This window comes from Chanodichthys erythropterus, chromosome 2 (genome assembly GCF_024489055.1).
Source record: "Chanodichthys erythropterus isolate Z2021 chromosome 2, ASM2448905v1, whole genome shotgun sequence".
NCBI classification, from domain to species: domain Eukaryota; kingdom Metazoa; phylum Chordata; class Actinopteri; order Cypriniformes; family Xenocyprididae; genus Chanodichthys; species Chanodichthys erythropterus.
In genome coordinates this window covers 12362371-12378701 of record NC_090222.1, presented here as the reverse complement: position 1 = coordinate 12378701, position 16331 = coordinate 12362371, and the positions used below count along the sequence as shown (strand labels likewise).

Genomic DNA, 16331 nt, shown 5'->3' with positions numbered 1-16331 from the left:
GGGTTAAAACCTACAACCAATGCATAATAAAAAATAGCAATAAAAGAAAATACATTTCTCAGGACAGTTGAATGAATGTTGCTGATTTAGCCCAACATTATTCAATATGTACATCAACATGTAAAATCAATGAACAAGGTGGAACCAGTGTGGAATAACCAGCAGCCCCTGGTCTCACTTCACTCAACATAGAAATCAAACATCTGCTCTGCACAGATGAGCTGGTTCTGCTGCCTTACACTAAACAGTGTTTACAGCTGAACCTGGCCCTGCTGGAGTAATACTGCCAGTCAAACCCAATAAATCCACAATCATGACCTTCTAGAAAAGATCCACATCCCAGAAAACACAAGACATATTGACATTAGCAACTAAGCACATAACAAGCTCATCACACTATTATCTAGTAGGCCTACAAAAAGCAATTCCACAGGAAACTTTAACCCCACTGTAAATGAACTGGGATATAATGGCCGCAGGGCCTTGTATTTCATAAAACGACAATGCCCTTTAGAAACTCCTGTTAGAATTTGGCTGGAAATATTAGAATCTGCAATTGAACCCATTGCCCTTTTTGCCAATGTGCTAAAAGTGTATTCAGTTTTATCCAAAACAGATGAATGTGAATCTGGCAAAGTTTTACACTGGTTGCTTTATGTGGCACAGCAATTTGGAAATTAAATGTTTGGTGAGTGGAACTAAAAGATTAATGCTTTTAACCTTAGCATTTGAAAATAATGTACCACCTACTCTAAACCCTAAACGCACTGGATAATGTTATCAAAAGCAAACGTGACATAAAAACACATTTTCTGAAGCAACTGTGCCATTTTAGCTTGCTTGAGCTTACAAGTCTTTGAGCTCTTTTATTGTGACTCGCTTTTCACAGAATGGTACTTGAGCGCTTTGCATCGCAAGTGCAATGCAGTACCATGTGAGCTACCGAGCAAACCTGCTATATCATAAAAGCCACACATATGGAGCTGGTTATGTTATGCATACAAATCATGACTTATGGTAAAAGTGTTTTGAAGTCACAACACAGTATTGTGCAAGGAACAGCACAAACATGTCTTTATTAATCGATAATCTGCCCCGTAATCACAATTTTGAGTGAACATGAATTTAAGTTGCTGTTGTTTTACTGCCTCTAGTGTTCATTTCAGCTGGAAAACGCAGTGGTTTGTAGGTATTGGTGCGCATTTTGGATTTTGCAAAAATGTAGGTAGAGGCATGTTTTTCCAATGAGCCAGTGTTGGTAAAGAAAGCAGTCTTCTCTCTCAGCTGGCTCTGAGCATCTACTAAAACCCAGTCAAATTAAAAACAGAACACAGTGTGTGCATCCCAACTTGCATGCTTAGGCACTAGACTCTGCCATGTTGTGGTATAAATAATGTGAGTAGTGTGTTCACAATAAAAAATTCAACAAGCGCACTTCAAGTACCTAATTTAATTACTTGTCATGACAATACATCTATACTGAAATAGAGAGAATGTTACCTGCAGGGCCAGTCGGACTACAGATGAAAGGTTTTTGAGCAGGCAGTGGATGATGTCCAGCAGACACAGAAGCAGAGAAGAACAGCTCTTCAGCCCTGAGTGCATTTCTTTCTCCAGATACATGCCAGAGACTTCCACAAAGACATTACTCACCACCTCAATTACACCTGAGAAGAGAGATAAACACATACACAGTCACTCTACATGCATCTGCTCTGACTGTCCATCTGATGGACACAATATATATATATATATATATATATATATATATATATATATATATATATATATATATATATATATATATATATAAACTTTCAAAATTTTACCTATACAATATGATGTATTTTACTTATTTATTTAGGATTGAAAGGGGGTTGAAAAAATGTTTTGTATATAAACAATATACAGTTACCTACCAACAATATATAGTGCATTTTATATAGTTTGGGGTCACTACAAAAAAATGTTTCCCTCTGAGCAAGGATGCATTTATTGAATTGATCAGAAGTGACAGTGAAATCTTCTAGAATGATAGAAAATAAATTCTGTGCTTTCAATTTTTTTTTTTTTTAATTCTGAAAAAAAAAAAAAAAATAGTTTCCACAAAATATATTAAGCAGCACAACTGTTTTCATTGATAATACTACTTTTTTTCTGAGCACCAAATTAGCATATTCATCAATATGATTTCTGAAGATTCATGTGACACTGAAGAATACTGATGTGGCTGCATGCTAAAATGCTGTGATGGTTGGTTTGTAAAACCATAAAACACACAAGATATTTTGCTATTTAAATATTTCAATTGGCAATATTATATTGAGGATCTTAAAGGATGTATGTAAGCATCATTAAATGATGTATCATATTCCATACTATATATTCTATTCTATTCTTTGTAAATATACAAATGACTGAAGTTTAGCATTGATCACTTTATTCCTGCCAGAAAAGTCTGAGTCAGTTTTGAGTCATAAACTCAAACACAGACCACATGTAACTGGGATGACTAAAGTTTATTTTGAGCTTGCAAATAAAGTCTTTGAATCCTTACAAGTGAGACTAATTCTGGTTCAAGCCCAAAACCACATGATTCAGGTCCAAATTAACTTTCAAATGAAAAATGCAGTGCAACCTAATCCACAGTGTAATACACCCAGTGTGACTTCCAAAGACCAGAAGTAGAGAGATGTACAGAAGTCTTCTCATTTAAGCCTTTGCCCATTTTTAACTTCAAGGATGCCAAAAAAGGAAATGGAAAATAACTTTTACATTACTCTGCAGTAAAGTGGAGTTGGACAAAAAGTTATTTTCAATTTCCAGCCAGATCTTTTAATTCGTTCAGGAAAGCAACATGAATGGCAGACCTCACAAACATGTTATTAGTCTGATAAAAAGTCCCTTTTTCCTCGCAATTGATGACACATGAAGTATATGATCTTCCACAAAAGCAGACAGAATCATTGCCTTCCCTTCCACCTTATTGTGGCTTTCTTTCTCATTCATTAAATATTAAGATTAAATGAATAATGTGTCATCTCGCCTTTCCTTGTGAAGCACTCAACATGGCCTGATCTGTCTCCCAGAACATTGGAAGCACAAAGATATATTGGGAGGTGGACAAACACAGTTTTTAATACTGCTACTACACACAACTGCCATTGTAACTACAGGTGGCAGAAGTTTCTGCATTTTCCTGTTATCAAGCTAAAATGTACAATGAACAATAAACAAAGTCAGCTGAATTGTAGTCTAAGGCCCAATCCCAATTCTACCCCTTACCCCTTCCCTTTCCCCTAGCCCTTCGTTTTGCACGTTCATGTGAAGAGGTAGGGGTGTCTCGATTCTCATTTGGCTGGAGTGGCAGGGGTAAGGGACACATTTTTCGAGACCACACTTCGAATGAAGGGAAATTTCCCTGCATACACAGACTACCGTGCTGCTGGAATGCGTGTAGTGATCATGGTAGTGATATTTGGATACCTGGCTGCCAGTTTCTCCGTAGCTTGCTAAAAGCGCTATTTGAATGATGTGAACACAACTGAATAATACAGTTAAAAGAAATATCTGTCATCCTTCATAGTGCGGTCACTATTTACATATTATAAACATATTATATACATAAATATAAACATTTAGTTTAGCCATAACAACATGAAATTTTGCAACCAATTAATTCTAATTGAGTATGTAAAATAAATCTATTTTCATTGCAGCAATTGTTATGCGTGTTATTTATTTCAGTGTCACATGATCCTTCAGAAATCATTCTAATATGCTGATTTGATACTCTATCAATGTTGGAAATTTCAGCTGTGCTGCTTAATATTTTTTTTGGAACATGTGATACTTTTTTCAGGATTCTTTGATGAATAAAAAGTTAAAAAGAAAATAATTTATATATATATATATATATAAAAAAAAAAAAACTTTTCTAACAATACAAGTCTTTATTATCGCTTTTTAGCAATTTCACACATCCTTGCTAAATAAATGTATTAATTTCGTTCAAAAAAAGAAAGAAAAAATTACTGACACCCAAATTTTGAATGGTAGTTTATATTGTTACAAAAGATTTTCTATTTAAAACAAATGCTGTTCTTTAACTTTTCATTAATCAAAGAATCCTGAAAAAAGCATCACAAAAAACGCACAACTGTTTCCAACATTGATAAAATCAGTATATTAGAATGATTTCTGAAGGATCATGTGACACTGAAGAACAGAGTAATGATGCTAAATTCAGCTTTGTATTACAGAAATCAATTATATATATATATATATATATATATATATATATATATATATATATATATATATATATATATATATATATAATTAAAAAATTTTCTAATATTTCATAATATTCATAGTATAAAATTCCCAGAATTGCAACCCTACTGTAACCCTACAGTAAGATATTTTATGGAGGAGGGGGAAAAAAAAGCTTACAACAGCTTTAAAAGCACTTTTCATAATAAAGTAAGTAGGATTCAACCTGACGACACACCACAGCAACACATGACATGTGGTTGAATGATCGATACATTCAACCACACACAGAAGGACCTATGACTCTACAGATACAGAGGAAAGCACAACAATCCATGCTAAATATAGAGGATACTATCAATTCACTGCATTGCTGCACCCTGGGGACTACAAACTCAACACAAAAAACACTAAAGGCTGAAGTGCCCACTTGGAACATAGACTATTTCCAGTTCCAGTGTATTGGAGATGGCATGAGAAAGTGAGTGTGTGAGTTGAGCTATCTTCCAGTCCCAGCAGTAATAATCAGGAGGAGTTGAGTAAGACCTGAGGCTATCATGCTGTTTATCTGAGATTAGTACTGCAGTTATCTGAGGTGAAGGACCCACGCATGTAATTCGCCGCTTGACAAATTATGCAAGATGAATACAGCAGCAATGCCATCAACAATACAAATCCACTGCTGAACGAAGAAAACACAGCCAAGGCTGTCACCTTTAATACAGGGGAAATACAGATGAAACCGGAACTGCAGCCTGAAACGTTCACAATTTAGGTGAATTACCATAAATGCGCACGGTGCAAAAATTACTTCTGAAATTTGTATGTAAATATATTGAACTGAAATGCATACGTAGGTCTTAACAGAGCTGTGAGCAGTATTTCAGCGCTGTCTCAAACACAAAGAGCTTCTTGCCAGACTCTGAATATTTATGCTTACAGCTGTACAGTTAAATTTATGTAACTTACTTTCTTTTGGTTACGAATTTATTGCTATTACTTCCAGTAAAATGAGTCATGCAAATACGACTTTAGGATATGGATATTTTTCCGCCTCCACGAGCAAAGCAAAAACAAACAAGTCAGCAGTTCACGTTTTATGAGGAAATACCTCTTTCTTTCCTTCGTACGGCAGTCAGAAAGCAGATATGTGCCACAAAAGCCAGGGTATATATCTGAGGTTTACATTATGGCACACATTTATGTGTCAAAATAAGCACATCTGATTTCTTATTAATAAATCAATGACAGCATTGTACTCTCAACACAAAGACTATTCCAAACGTTAGGCAGCATAAAAATGCTATCTTCTAAGATACCTACTTTTGGCCAAAATGTAAAGTGCCCCTAATATGCTTTTTCGAATATCACATTTCATGCAGTGTGTAATATAGCTGTCTGTGAATGTAAATGGTCTGCAAAGTTGTAACATCGAAAGTGCACGATAAATAAAGTTATTGTCTCCCAAAAGAAAGAATCGACTCTGAATCGCCTAAACGAGTCATCAGGAATTCCAGAAGACCAATATCCGCCTATGGTCTTCGTTGGCTGCCTGCAAACAGTGCTTACTTTTGACACATCCTCAAACACTGTAGCTGGTTCGTGTGGTTCAAAAAGATGCTGTGTTTTGCATTGTGACAGCAAATTCATGTTACTTTCACTTCCAAAGGATGAGGATGTGAAGGATCAATTGTTAGAATTTATGTTTTACAACGATACCACAACAGTATAATCCCAAACTTTTGTTGTGTTACAATCATTTTACTGATGACTGCTTCTTAAATCTCAGCGAGTTCAACGCAGGATTCGCAAAACACGTGTCCATGAAAGAAGAGTCAGTACCTAGTTCATTTGAACTAACTTCAAAATCACAACCTTTAAGTATGATTAATAATTGATTTTTACATTTTCTATCGAGTACGTATGCATACACAAGTACGTAGTTTTGTGTGCAATGTTGTATAAACCCAGTGTAGCTGTAGGTCTCTGGCTAAATGGCTGCTCTTTTACTCATTAATATTGAATACTCAGTATTACTCAATATTACCAACAATTATGTCAATTAAAGGCTTAGTTCACCGAAAAATGAAAATTCTGCCATTAATTACTCACCCTCATGTCATTCAACACTCGTAAGACCTTCGTTCATCTTCGGAACACAAATTAAGATATTTTTTGTTAAAATCCGATGGCTCAGCGAGGCCTCCATTGACAGCAAGTTAATTTAGACTTTCAAAAGCCCAGAAAGCTACTAAAGACATTTAAAACAGTTCATGTGATTACAGTGGTTCAATCTTATTGTTATTAAGCGACGGGAATACTTTTTGTGCGCCAAAAAACAAAATAACAACATTATTCAACAATTTCTAGTGAAGGGCGATTTCAAAACACTGTGTGGCAGGGGGGGCGTGGTTCAGTGGAGTCTGCAACGGGAGAGAGAGGGAGGAGACACGCGGTGTCTGAGTGGATTAGACGCAAATAGTAAACACCTGTCTCTTGTTTCACTAATTGGCGTGGAGAGAGTATTTAATGCCAGGAGAAACAGGAGCCTGCGAGAGAGAGAAGGACTACTGGCTGTTTTCCCCCACTCCTGGATGTCTGTCTGCTGCTGGAGTGAAGTGACGTTATGTTGATGGTTGTGTGCCTGTTTGCGCTATTTTGTTATTATTATTTTGCTGATTAATAAACAGCCAGTAGTCACCCGCCGACCCTGTCCTCTTCCCTCCTTATTTACGAACTTTGTTACACTGGTGCCGAAACCTGGGAGGGAAGATGGATGCCGCCGCCAGGCCCGAGTCCTCCGCCGCGCCATTTGCGGAACTTATTACATCCCTCGCGGTCATGCAACATGATCAACACCAGGCCCTGCTGGACTTACGTCAAGATCAGGAGCGGCGGTTCCAGGCCGTCCTCCAAGCCCAGCAGGAAGACCGCGAGAGGTTCCGGAGCTGGATGGACCGGGAGGTTCGGCCGGAAGCCACGGATCAACATGCTGTGCCCGTCCATATTCCACTCAATAAGATGGGGCCTGAGGACGACCCGGAGGCATTCCTTGATCTCTTTGAGACCTCGGCCGAAATATCTGGATGGCCGCGGGACCAGTGGCCAATGCGCCTGGTCCCCTTGCTCTCCGGGGAGTCCCAGGTCGCGGCACAGCAGCTTCCGGTGCGGAGCCTCCTGGACTACAACGACCTCAAGAGGGCCATCATCCAGCGGGTCGGCCGGAGTCCTGAACAACATCGCCAGCGGTTCCGTTCCCCTGGAGCTGGGCGAGTCCGGCCGGCCCTTCGTGATGGCCCAACAGCTCCGGGACTCCTGCCGCAAATGGTTGCTGGCCGACGGAAGTGACGTGGAGGAGATCATCGACCGAGTGGTACTGGAGCAGTTTATCACTCGGCTTCCGAGGAGAACGGCCGAGTGGGTCCAGTGCCACCGCCCCACGTCGCTGGAGTCGGCTATCCAACTCGCGGAGGATCACATGGTGGCGTGCCCCGGGGTCGGCGAACCCCTGCCATCAGTCTCTCTCTCTCCCTCTTTTCCATCTCCTTCTCTCTCTCGCCCTGTCCCTTTACCTAGGTCTCGTCCACCCGGCCCTCCTCGAGTCCCGCCCCGGGGGCGGGGCGGGAATGGTCACATTCCCCATTCAACTCCCAGAGTCCCGCCCAGGGGGACTGGCACCAGCCGGGTTGGACACGGCTCCTGTGTCTCCGCTCTCTCCACGCCAGCCGTCTGATCCACTCTCTGCCACTGGAGCGGCGGGGAGGTCTGGGCCGGCCTGCTGGCGTTGCGGGGACCCGGGCCATTTTGTGGACAGGTGTCCTGTGATGGAGGTGGGAACAATGGTCCGGGTCCCGGATGTCCCGCAGGCTGCCCCCGGTCAAGCTGGATGGTACCAAATACCTGTGAGTATCGAGGGGGTACCTATCAGGCATTGGTGGATTCAGGATGTAACCAGACCTCGATCCATCAAAATCTGATACAATCCGGGGCATTGGATAATAGCCGCGTGGTTAAGGTGCGGTGTGTGCACGGGGATGTGGTAGAGTATCCTATTGTGCCAGTCATTATTCAATTCAGGGGTCAAAAGCATAGTGTTGAGGTGGCAGTTAATTCGCACCTCCAGCATCCGCTAATTTTGGGAACGAATTGGCCAGCGTTTACAGAATTATTGGGGGCTTTATGTACGGATGCTTCTTGGGGAAAAAATGCACCGGAGGGGAACGCGAGTGTGCAGGCGGGAGAGACTGAACCGGGACCACTGAGTACTGCCTCAGGGGAACACAGCGAAATCGAGAGACTTATTTTCTCGGAGCGCGATGATTTTCCCCTGGAGCAGTCTCAGGATGAGACGCTGAAACGCGCGTTTGAACAGGTCAGTACCATCGACGGTCAGCCTCTCCATCCTGGACAACCGCTTACCTATCCATATTTTGCAATCATAAAAAATAGGTTGTATCGAGTGACCCAAGACGCTCAGACAAAAGAGGATACAACCCAGTTATTAGTTCCTAGGAGCCGCAGGGAAATGCTTTTTCAAGCGGCTCATTCTAATCCAATGGCTGGTCATTTAGGACAGGGAACGACACTAAATCGCCTCATGACCCGATTTTTTTGGCCGGGCATTCACGAGAATGTGCGCAGGTGGTGCGTGGCTTGTCGTGAATGTCAGTTGGTAAACCCACCGGCCACCCCAAAAGCGCCTTTGCGCCCCCTCCCATTAATGCAGGTCCCCTTCGAAAGAATTGGCATGGACCTCATCGGGCCATTAGAGCGATCAGCAAGAGGACATCGTTTTGCATTGGTCATTGTGGATTATGCAACACGATATCCAGAAGCAGTGGCTCTCCGCAACATTTCCGCTAAGAGTGTTGCTGACGCACTGTTTTCTTTGATCTCCCGAGTGGGGATTCCTAAGGAAATCCTCACTGATCAGGGCACGGCGTTTATGTCACGGACGTTACGCGAACTTTACGAATTATTGGGCATTAAATCGATTCGGACCAGCGTCTTTCACCCACAAACGGACGGGCTGGTCGAACGTTTTAATCGCACGCTTAAAACAATGATTCGTAAATTCGTTCAAGAAGACGCCAAAAATTGGGACAAATGGTTGGAACCCCTGTTGTTCGCTGTGCGAGAGGTCCCGCAAGCCTCCACGGGGTTTTCCCCCTTCGAGCTTCTCTATGGTCGTCAGCCCAGAGGGGTGTTAGACGTCATAAGAGGGGCTTGGGAGGAAGGACCTTCTCAATCTAAAAACGAAATTCAGTATGTGCTGGACCTGAGAACAAAACTCCACACTTTGGGGCGGCTGTCTATGGAGAATTTGTTACAGGCCCAGGACAAACAGAGCCGGCTGTATAACAGGGGGACCAATTTACGTAAATTTGCACTGGGAGATAAAGTGCTTGTATTACTCCCAACGTCAAGTTCAAAATTACTTGCAAAGTGGCAAGGACCGTTTGAGGTCACACGGCAAGTTGGTGAGCTCGATTATGAGGTAATACGCTCAGATAGGAGAGGAGCACGTCAAATTTATCACCTCAATCTCCTGAAAAAATGGAATGAGGGAGAATCAGTGATGCTGGCGACGGTGATTAGCGGGGAGGATGATCTTGGGCCAGAGGCGAATATAAAAAAACAATCTTTTGCACTGGCCCCAGGGGGAGATCACCTCTCGCCCTCCCAGCTCATTGATTTAACCAAATTACAGGCAGAGTTTGCTGACGTGTTTTCTCCCCTACCTGGCCGTACAAACCTCATTCAGCACCATATCGAGACAGAGCCGGGCGTGGTGGTTCGCAGCCGGACGTATCGCTTGCCTGAACACAAGAAAAAAGTAGTTCAGGAAGAATTAGGTGCGATGCTTGAAATGGGGGTAATAGAAGAATCCAACAGTAACTGGGCAAGCCCGATAGTTTTGGTTCCTAAGACGGACGGCTCGGTTCGGTTCTGTGTGGATTATCGCAAGGTGAATGCTGTGTCGAAATTCGATGCATATCCAATGCCACGGGTTGACGAATTGCTTGACCGGCTTGGTACGGCTCGTTTTTATTCGACACTGGACTTAACAAAGGGTTATTGGCAGATCCCCTTGTCTCCATTATCCCGAGAAAAAACAGCTTTCACGACGCCGTTTGGATTACACCAATTTGTTACACTTCCGTTCGGGCTGTTCGGGGCACCGGCTACCTTTCAGCGACTGATGGACAGGGTGTTACGGCCCCATGCTGCATATGCGGCTGCCTATCTTGATGATATCATCATATTTAGTAATGACTGGCAGCGGCATATGCAGCATTTGAGGGCGGTCTTAAAGTCGCTGAGGGGAGCCGGGCTCACGGCCAACCCGAAGAAGTGTGCAATTGGGCGCGTGGAAGTAAAGTATCTGGGCTTTCACTTGGGGCATGGACAGGTGCGTCCCCAAATTGATAAGACGGCAGCAGTTGCGACCTGTCCGCGCCCTAAGACCAAAAAGGAGGTGAGACAGTTCTTGGGGCTGGCGGGATATTATAGAAGGTTTGTGCCTAATTATTCGGACCTCACCAGCCCCTTGACTGATCTTACTAAAAAGGAGGCACCAGATACGGTCCAGTGGACGGAGCTGTGTCAGCAGGCCTTTACCCAAGTGAAGGCTGCTCTGTGTGGCGGGCCGTTGCTTCACTCTCCTGATTTCTCTCTCCCTTTTTTGTTGCAGACGGACGCGTCGGACAGGGGGCTGGGTGCTGTCCTGTCCCAGGAGATAGAGGGTGAGGGAACGGCCGGTGCTGTACATTAGTCGTAAGCTCTCTAAGAGAGAGACTAAGTACAGCACCGTGGAGAAGGAGTGTTTGGCCATCAGGTGGGCTGTCCTCACCCTCCGCTATTATCTTCTGGGACGGGAATTCACCCTCTGTTCGGACCACGCTCCTCTGCAGTGGCTCCACCGCATGAAGGATACCAACGCGCGGATCACCCGTTGGTATCTAGCTTTACAGCCTTTTAAATTCAAGGTGGTCCACAGGCCGGGTGTTCAGATGGCTGTGGCCGATTTCCTCTCCAGAAATGGGGGGGGGGCTGCAGGCCGGACGGCTCCCCGGCCTGAGTCGGGCGGTGGGGGTATGTGGCAGGGGGGGCGTGGTTCAGTGGAGTCTGCAACGGGAGAGAGAGGGAGGAGACACGCGGTGTCTGAGTGGATTAGACGCAAATAGTAAACACCTGTCTCTTGTTTCAGTAATTGGCGTGGAGAGAGTATTTAATGCCAGGATAAACAGGAGCCTGCGAGAGAGAGAAGGACTACTGGCTGTTTTCCCCCACTCCTGGATGTCTGTCTGCTGCTGGAGTGAAGTGACGTTATGTTGATGGTTGTGTGCCTGTTTGCGCTATTTTGTTATTATTATTTTGCTGATTAATAAACAGCCAGTAGTCACCCGCCGACCCTGTCCTCTTCCCTCCTTATTTACGAACTTTGTTACACACTGCTTCGTGAATCTTCGAAGCTTTACAAATCTTTTATTTCAAATGAGTGGTACAGAGCACTGCCAAAGTCACGTGAACCACTGAAATTTCGAAACGCTTATGATGTAACAAAGCCTCGTTTACTGAAATCATGTGACTTTGGCAGTTTGAGATCGTTTGATACACGCTTCGAACCACTGATTCGAAACAAAAGATTCTTAAACTTCAAAGCTTTCAATAAGATTGAACCACTGTAGTCACATGAACTATTTTAAATATGTCTTTAGTACCTTTCTAGGCATTTGAAAGTGTAAATTAACTTGCTGGGAATGGAGGCTTCACTGCGCCATCAGATTTTATCAAAAACATCTTCATTTGTGTTCTGAAGATGAACAAAGGTCTTACGGGTGTGGAACGACATGAGGGTGAGTAATAAATGACAGAATTTTCATTTTTAGGTTAACTAACCCTTTAATACAAATGCCTGTCACTCTTATTTTTTGGAGTGATGATAAAGGATGGATCAAGATTTTGGTTTACAAACTGTAATGTTTTATCAGTCATTCATGTCTGTGCTTGGCTAAAGTTTGTACGTGGTAGACCAATCACAACAGACAGGGCAGGGTGGCAACCTCCCCCAGTTTCTCTTGAGGCCAATACAGAAGTGGCTTAAACTGCAATTCATTGACTGGCCGCTAGGGACAGGCTCCAAAAGAGAGCAGAATCTCATTGACCCCCATGTTAAAATGGCCAACTTTACAGCAAAAAAAAAAAAAAAAAAAAACCTTGTTTACAGCTGGTACAAATTGTGTTTTTGGTCTAAACTGCTAATTTTGTCCTTCATGACAACTCTGAGGGGGGTGAAATTTTTTATAACTTTTAAATTTTATTGAGCCTTAAAGTTCGGCATAATTAAGGGAGTGGTCAGTTGAGTGACAGGTGAATTGCGCTGCTGTCTGTCAGCTGTCACCTCAGCTAATTCCAGCCGCTGAACTTGGCATCTCTGCCCTGTTTGTGCTTTTTCGGGATTATTTTATACAGTTTTAAAATAAAATGGCTTGGTGCGTTAATGGTCAAGACTTGAGACAGATGTGTGTCTGTGTAGATGTGCACACATGCGGAAGATAAACAGAACACACGTTGTTGGCACTGGCTAAAAGTTTTGTGAGATTTACTACAATGACAATGGTGGGAAAATATAAAACTCCGACAGCACTGCTTGGATATGTTCTGATGCATTTTGAAAAATTATAGTTTGGACGCGGGCTCATTTGTTTGTGAGATATATACGATGATATACAGTTTTACAACATAAACACTGCTCAGATTGCATAATTTCTTGAAGAACGATGATAGAGAGCAGATCATTCAAATGTGATGCAAACAATGGATAAAGTATCAATATTGTACACCAATGTACTGTTTTTTTGTTTTTCAATGGACACATAATTTTACCCAAGTGCCACGGATTGGATTCATCTCTTTTTGTTTCCGATTATTGGTTCAAAATAGCAGCGTAAGCTTCCAGCCTTAGAAAACCATAGACTGTAAAAATATATCGGGTGTGCACATGACAACACGAAAATCAAATGAGACTTCATACCTTTATAATGAAATAGCGATTTCATTATAAAGGTATGAAGTCTCGTTTGATTTTTATGTTTAAAAAATTTTTATGTTTAAAAATGTTGATGTTTAAAGTTGTTGTTATTTTTTACCTCTTATTCATTAAAGAAAAAAGTCTTTCTTAGAATTGATAGAAAAACGTAGGATTTAATACTCTGAGGGTATCGCTGGTGATACCACCATGTTTTTTTTTTTACCAGTGTGAAAGAGACTCAAAATACTCTGTTAATGTTGCACATACAATTAAGAGTTATACACCATTTTAATCTGTGGAATATCTTCTTTTATTTGTGTACACTCAGAGTAAAAACACAATGTTGTGCTTTTTGTAAAATAAAGAAAACTAACATGATGCGTGATCTCTCGTCTCCCTCTGAAGGAAGTCCAATCTGATAGTTCTCAGAAAATGAACTGTAACTTAGTGAATACTAATCACAAAAAAATTAGACTTATGTCTAAAAAACGTTGAAATGTCAGGTTTTAAATCGCGTAAGTCAAATCAAAAACAAACATTCTGTGTTTATGTAATCTGTATGAAAAGAGAGCCATGTCAGAAATCCATGATTCAGCTCATTATCCGCTAATGCGGCCACGCCCACGGAGCGAGCACTATTCAGACGCAAATTCTGAGTCAATACATGCATTCATCGTCTCAATCGTGTATTTATTGTCTTGAAAAGTGTTTTGAATAGCCATAGTTAGCGATTTCTGTCCTCTGTTAGTTCGGTTAGTTCCTGGATTGCCTATTCTTCTTTAGTGCTCAGGCATCTGTGGACTAAAGGTGCACAGAGTGCCCTCCGGCTGCGAGTATGAATTCAAAACACAGTATCCAGCACTCATAGTAATGACAATAAATCCTGAATAAATATACTCTTCTGTATAGAAAATTGACAAATATATGAGAATCCATCAATATTTCTCTAAATGTGCATGCTTTTAAGCTAAAAGCCTATATGAAATGCCATAGAGGTAACATAATTGTTCAGACACTTTGCATCACAGAAATACATTATATTTTAAAGAATATAATAGAATACCATTATTTTAAATTGTAATAATATTTCACAGTATTGCTGTTCTTTTTCTGTATGTTTGATTTACACCATGATGAGATTTGAATCATGATCACAGAGGTTTTTTTTCACAGCTTACCTGACTGAAAGGCCTCATTAATATGCAAGTCATTTCAGGTCATTATTATGTAATTCTTTTGTCTTCTCAGGTGAGAATCACCCATTATACATGAGGATTCACGCCTCCACGCATACTCTGTTTCTTGACCAAAGATGTTTTAGAAAATTTAAATCTCTCTATTGTTTTATATGAAGGAGTAGGAAAGATAATTTTTACTTCATTTTGAAGCAAAAACTCTATTCTACAACCTCAAATACCCAGAAGTCTTGTGAACAAAGATTTAATATATATTTTTTGGCTTTATTTCAGTGATTTAAGTTTTTTGTTTTTTCAATAACCACACATAAACGTTATTCTTTCAAAAACACAAACATGTACATACATGTTCCTCACATATTATTGTAGCCTAGTTTGTGCTGAATACAGTGTGATGACACTTTTTCCATTAATATGTTTATGAACAACTGAAAAAAGCACAAATGTCAAAACTTCTCCAGGGTCCCAAAAATCCTCAGACCCCTGAGAGTTAACCTGAACGTTTAGATAACGAAAGTTACAATCAATTTAGCTTTCAACATTATCAGTTACAAAAGGAAAGATTCTCAAAACCTTTAAAGCAGGCAAAGTTATTTATTAAGTTACATGTTTAAATATACAGACAGTAGAATGGAACAACATACTGTATAAAAAAAAAAAAAAACGTAGTTGTAACGAATAATGCACTGTTGTGCAGAAGAGTATTACGGGGTTGTATTACGAGGTTACGCAGCGGTGTGCAGGAGTGGCAGGGTTAAAGCCTTTCTCCCCGAACATCAGTTACCTTTCCTTCTTATACCCTGAGCAAAGCATTGTTATACATGAGTGGAATACCAACACCAAAACAACTGACAGGAAACCAAAAGATATGGCAAATGGGTGGTGATCAAGAGGGGGAGAAGCACATTAGCATATTTTCCTCAATGCATGTTTAAGCAATACCTAGATTGTACATTAGGATTATGTCTCCATTAATTACACTACCATTCAGTTCAGTTTATAAGCTGTCAGATGAGACCAAACATGACATAGTTGGTTAGAAAACACTAGTAGATAAGTAGTATGTAGTTGAAAGCATATATGTCATGTGAAGCAAATGGTACAGATGTGGTGTATTGAGGTGTAAACGAACGCTCCTGTGCCTGGAGTGTCCCAACAGTCCTCAATCAGCATACTGATTAATCCCTCACACTAGATAGGCATTAGCATACTGTTATGATGAAGGCCATTGTGCCATGTTTAATTCACATGTATACCTTTTAAAGGGATTTCTGAAGTACTAGGGCAGTAAAGAGTTCTACCCATATTTGCTCAGCCCTACAGTTTAATTTCACATTAAACAGTATCTTTTCATTTTAAAAATAATTTCAAATAACAGTATTTAACGTTTTATATTTTCAACATTTCAAATCATTATTATTATCTGTAACTGCTCTTGACTGATTAACTTTGATAAAGTTTAATCTATAGACTTTAATATAATTGTAATATAAAGAGTATATTAAAGGGACTTTGTCTATAGTTACATAGTTATACATTAGATTACAATTTCTGTACCTGAAAATTAGCTGTTTAAGCCTACATAAAAAAACAGAAAAGCACAGTTTATTTCATTTATATGTTTGTTCTATTTATTTGTGCTGTTACTTGTAATTTGATTATTTGTTACTGACTTACTGTTTACTCATCTAACAATATTTAAAATTTATTTGCATTAATCTAGTAGCTTTTGGTGTCATAACCTTATGTAATAAGGTTACATGTATCAAAAACAACGAAAACAAGAACTAGGCTTATTTTATGGGTCCATTTTCTTTTCTTTTCTT

The 16331-nt window shown here is 40.7% G+C and overlaps 1 protein-coding gene across 2 annotated transcripts in view; it reads right to left on the bottom strand.

The window, feature by feature from the left end:
* The window catches only part of ulk4 (unc-51 like kinase 4), a 276239-nt gene that overhangs the window by 64608 nt on the left and 195300 nt on the right, over positions 1–16331 (bottom strand). For both annotated transcript variants that reach the window (XM_067401179.1, XM_067401171.1), the window contains exon 33: positions 1501–1667. In XM_067401179.1, coding sequence (XP_067257280.1) covers positions 1501–1667 — 167 coding nt within the window. The remainder of the gene's footprint in view (positions 1–1500; positions 1668–16331) is intronic.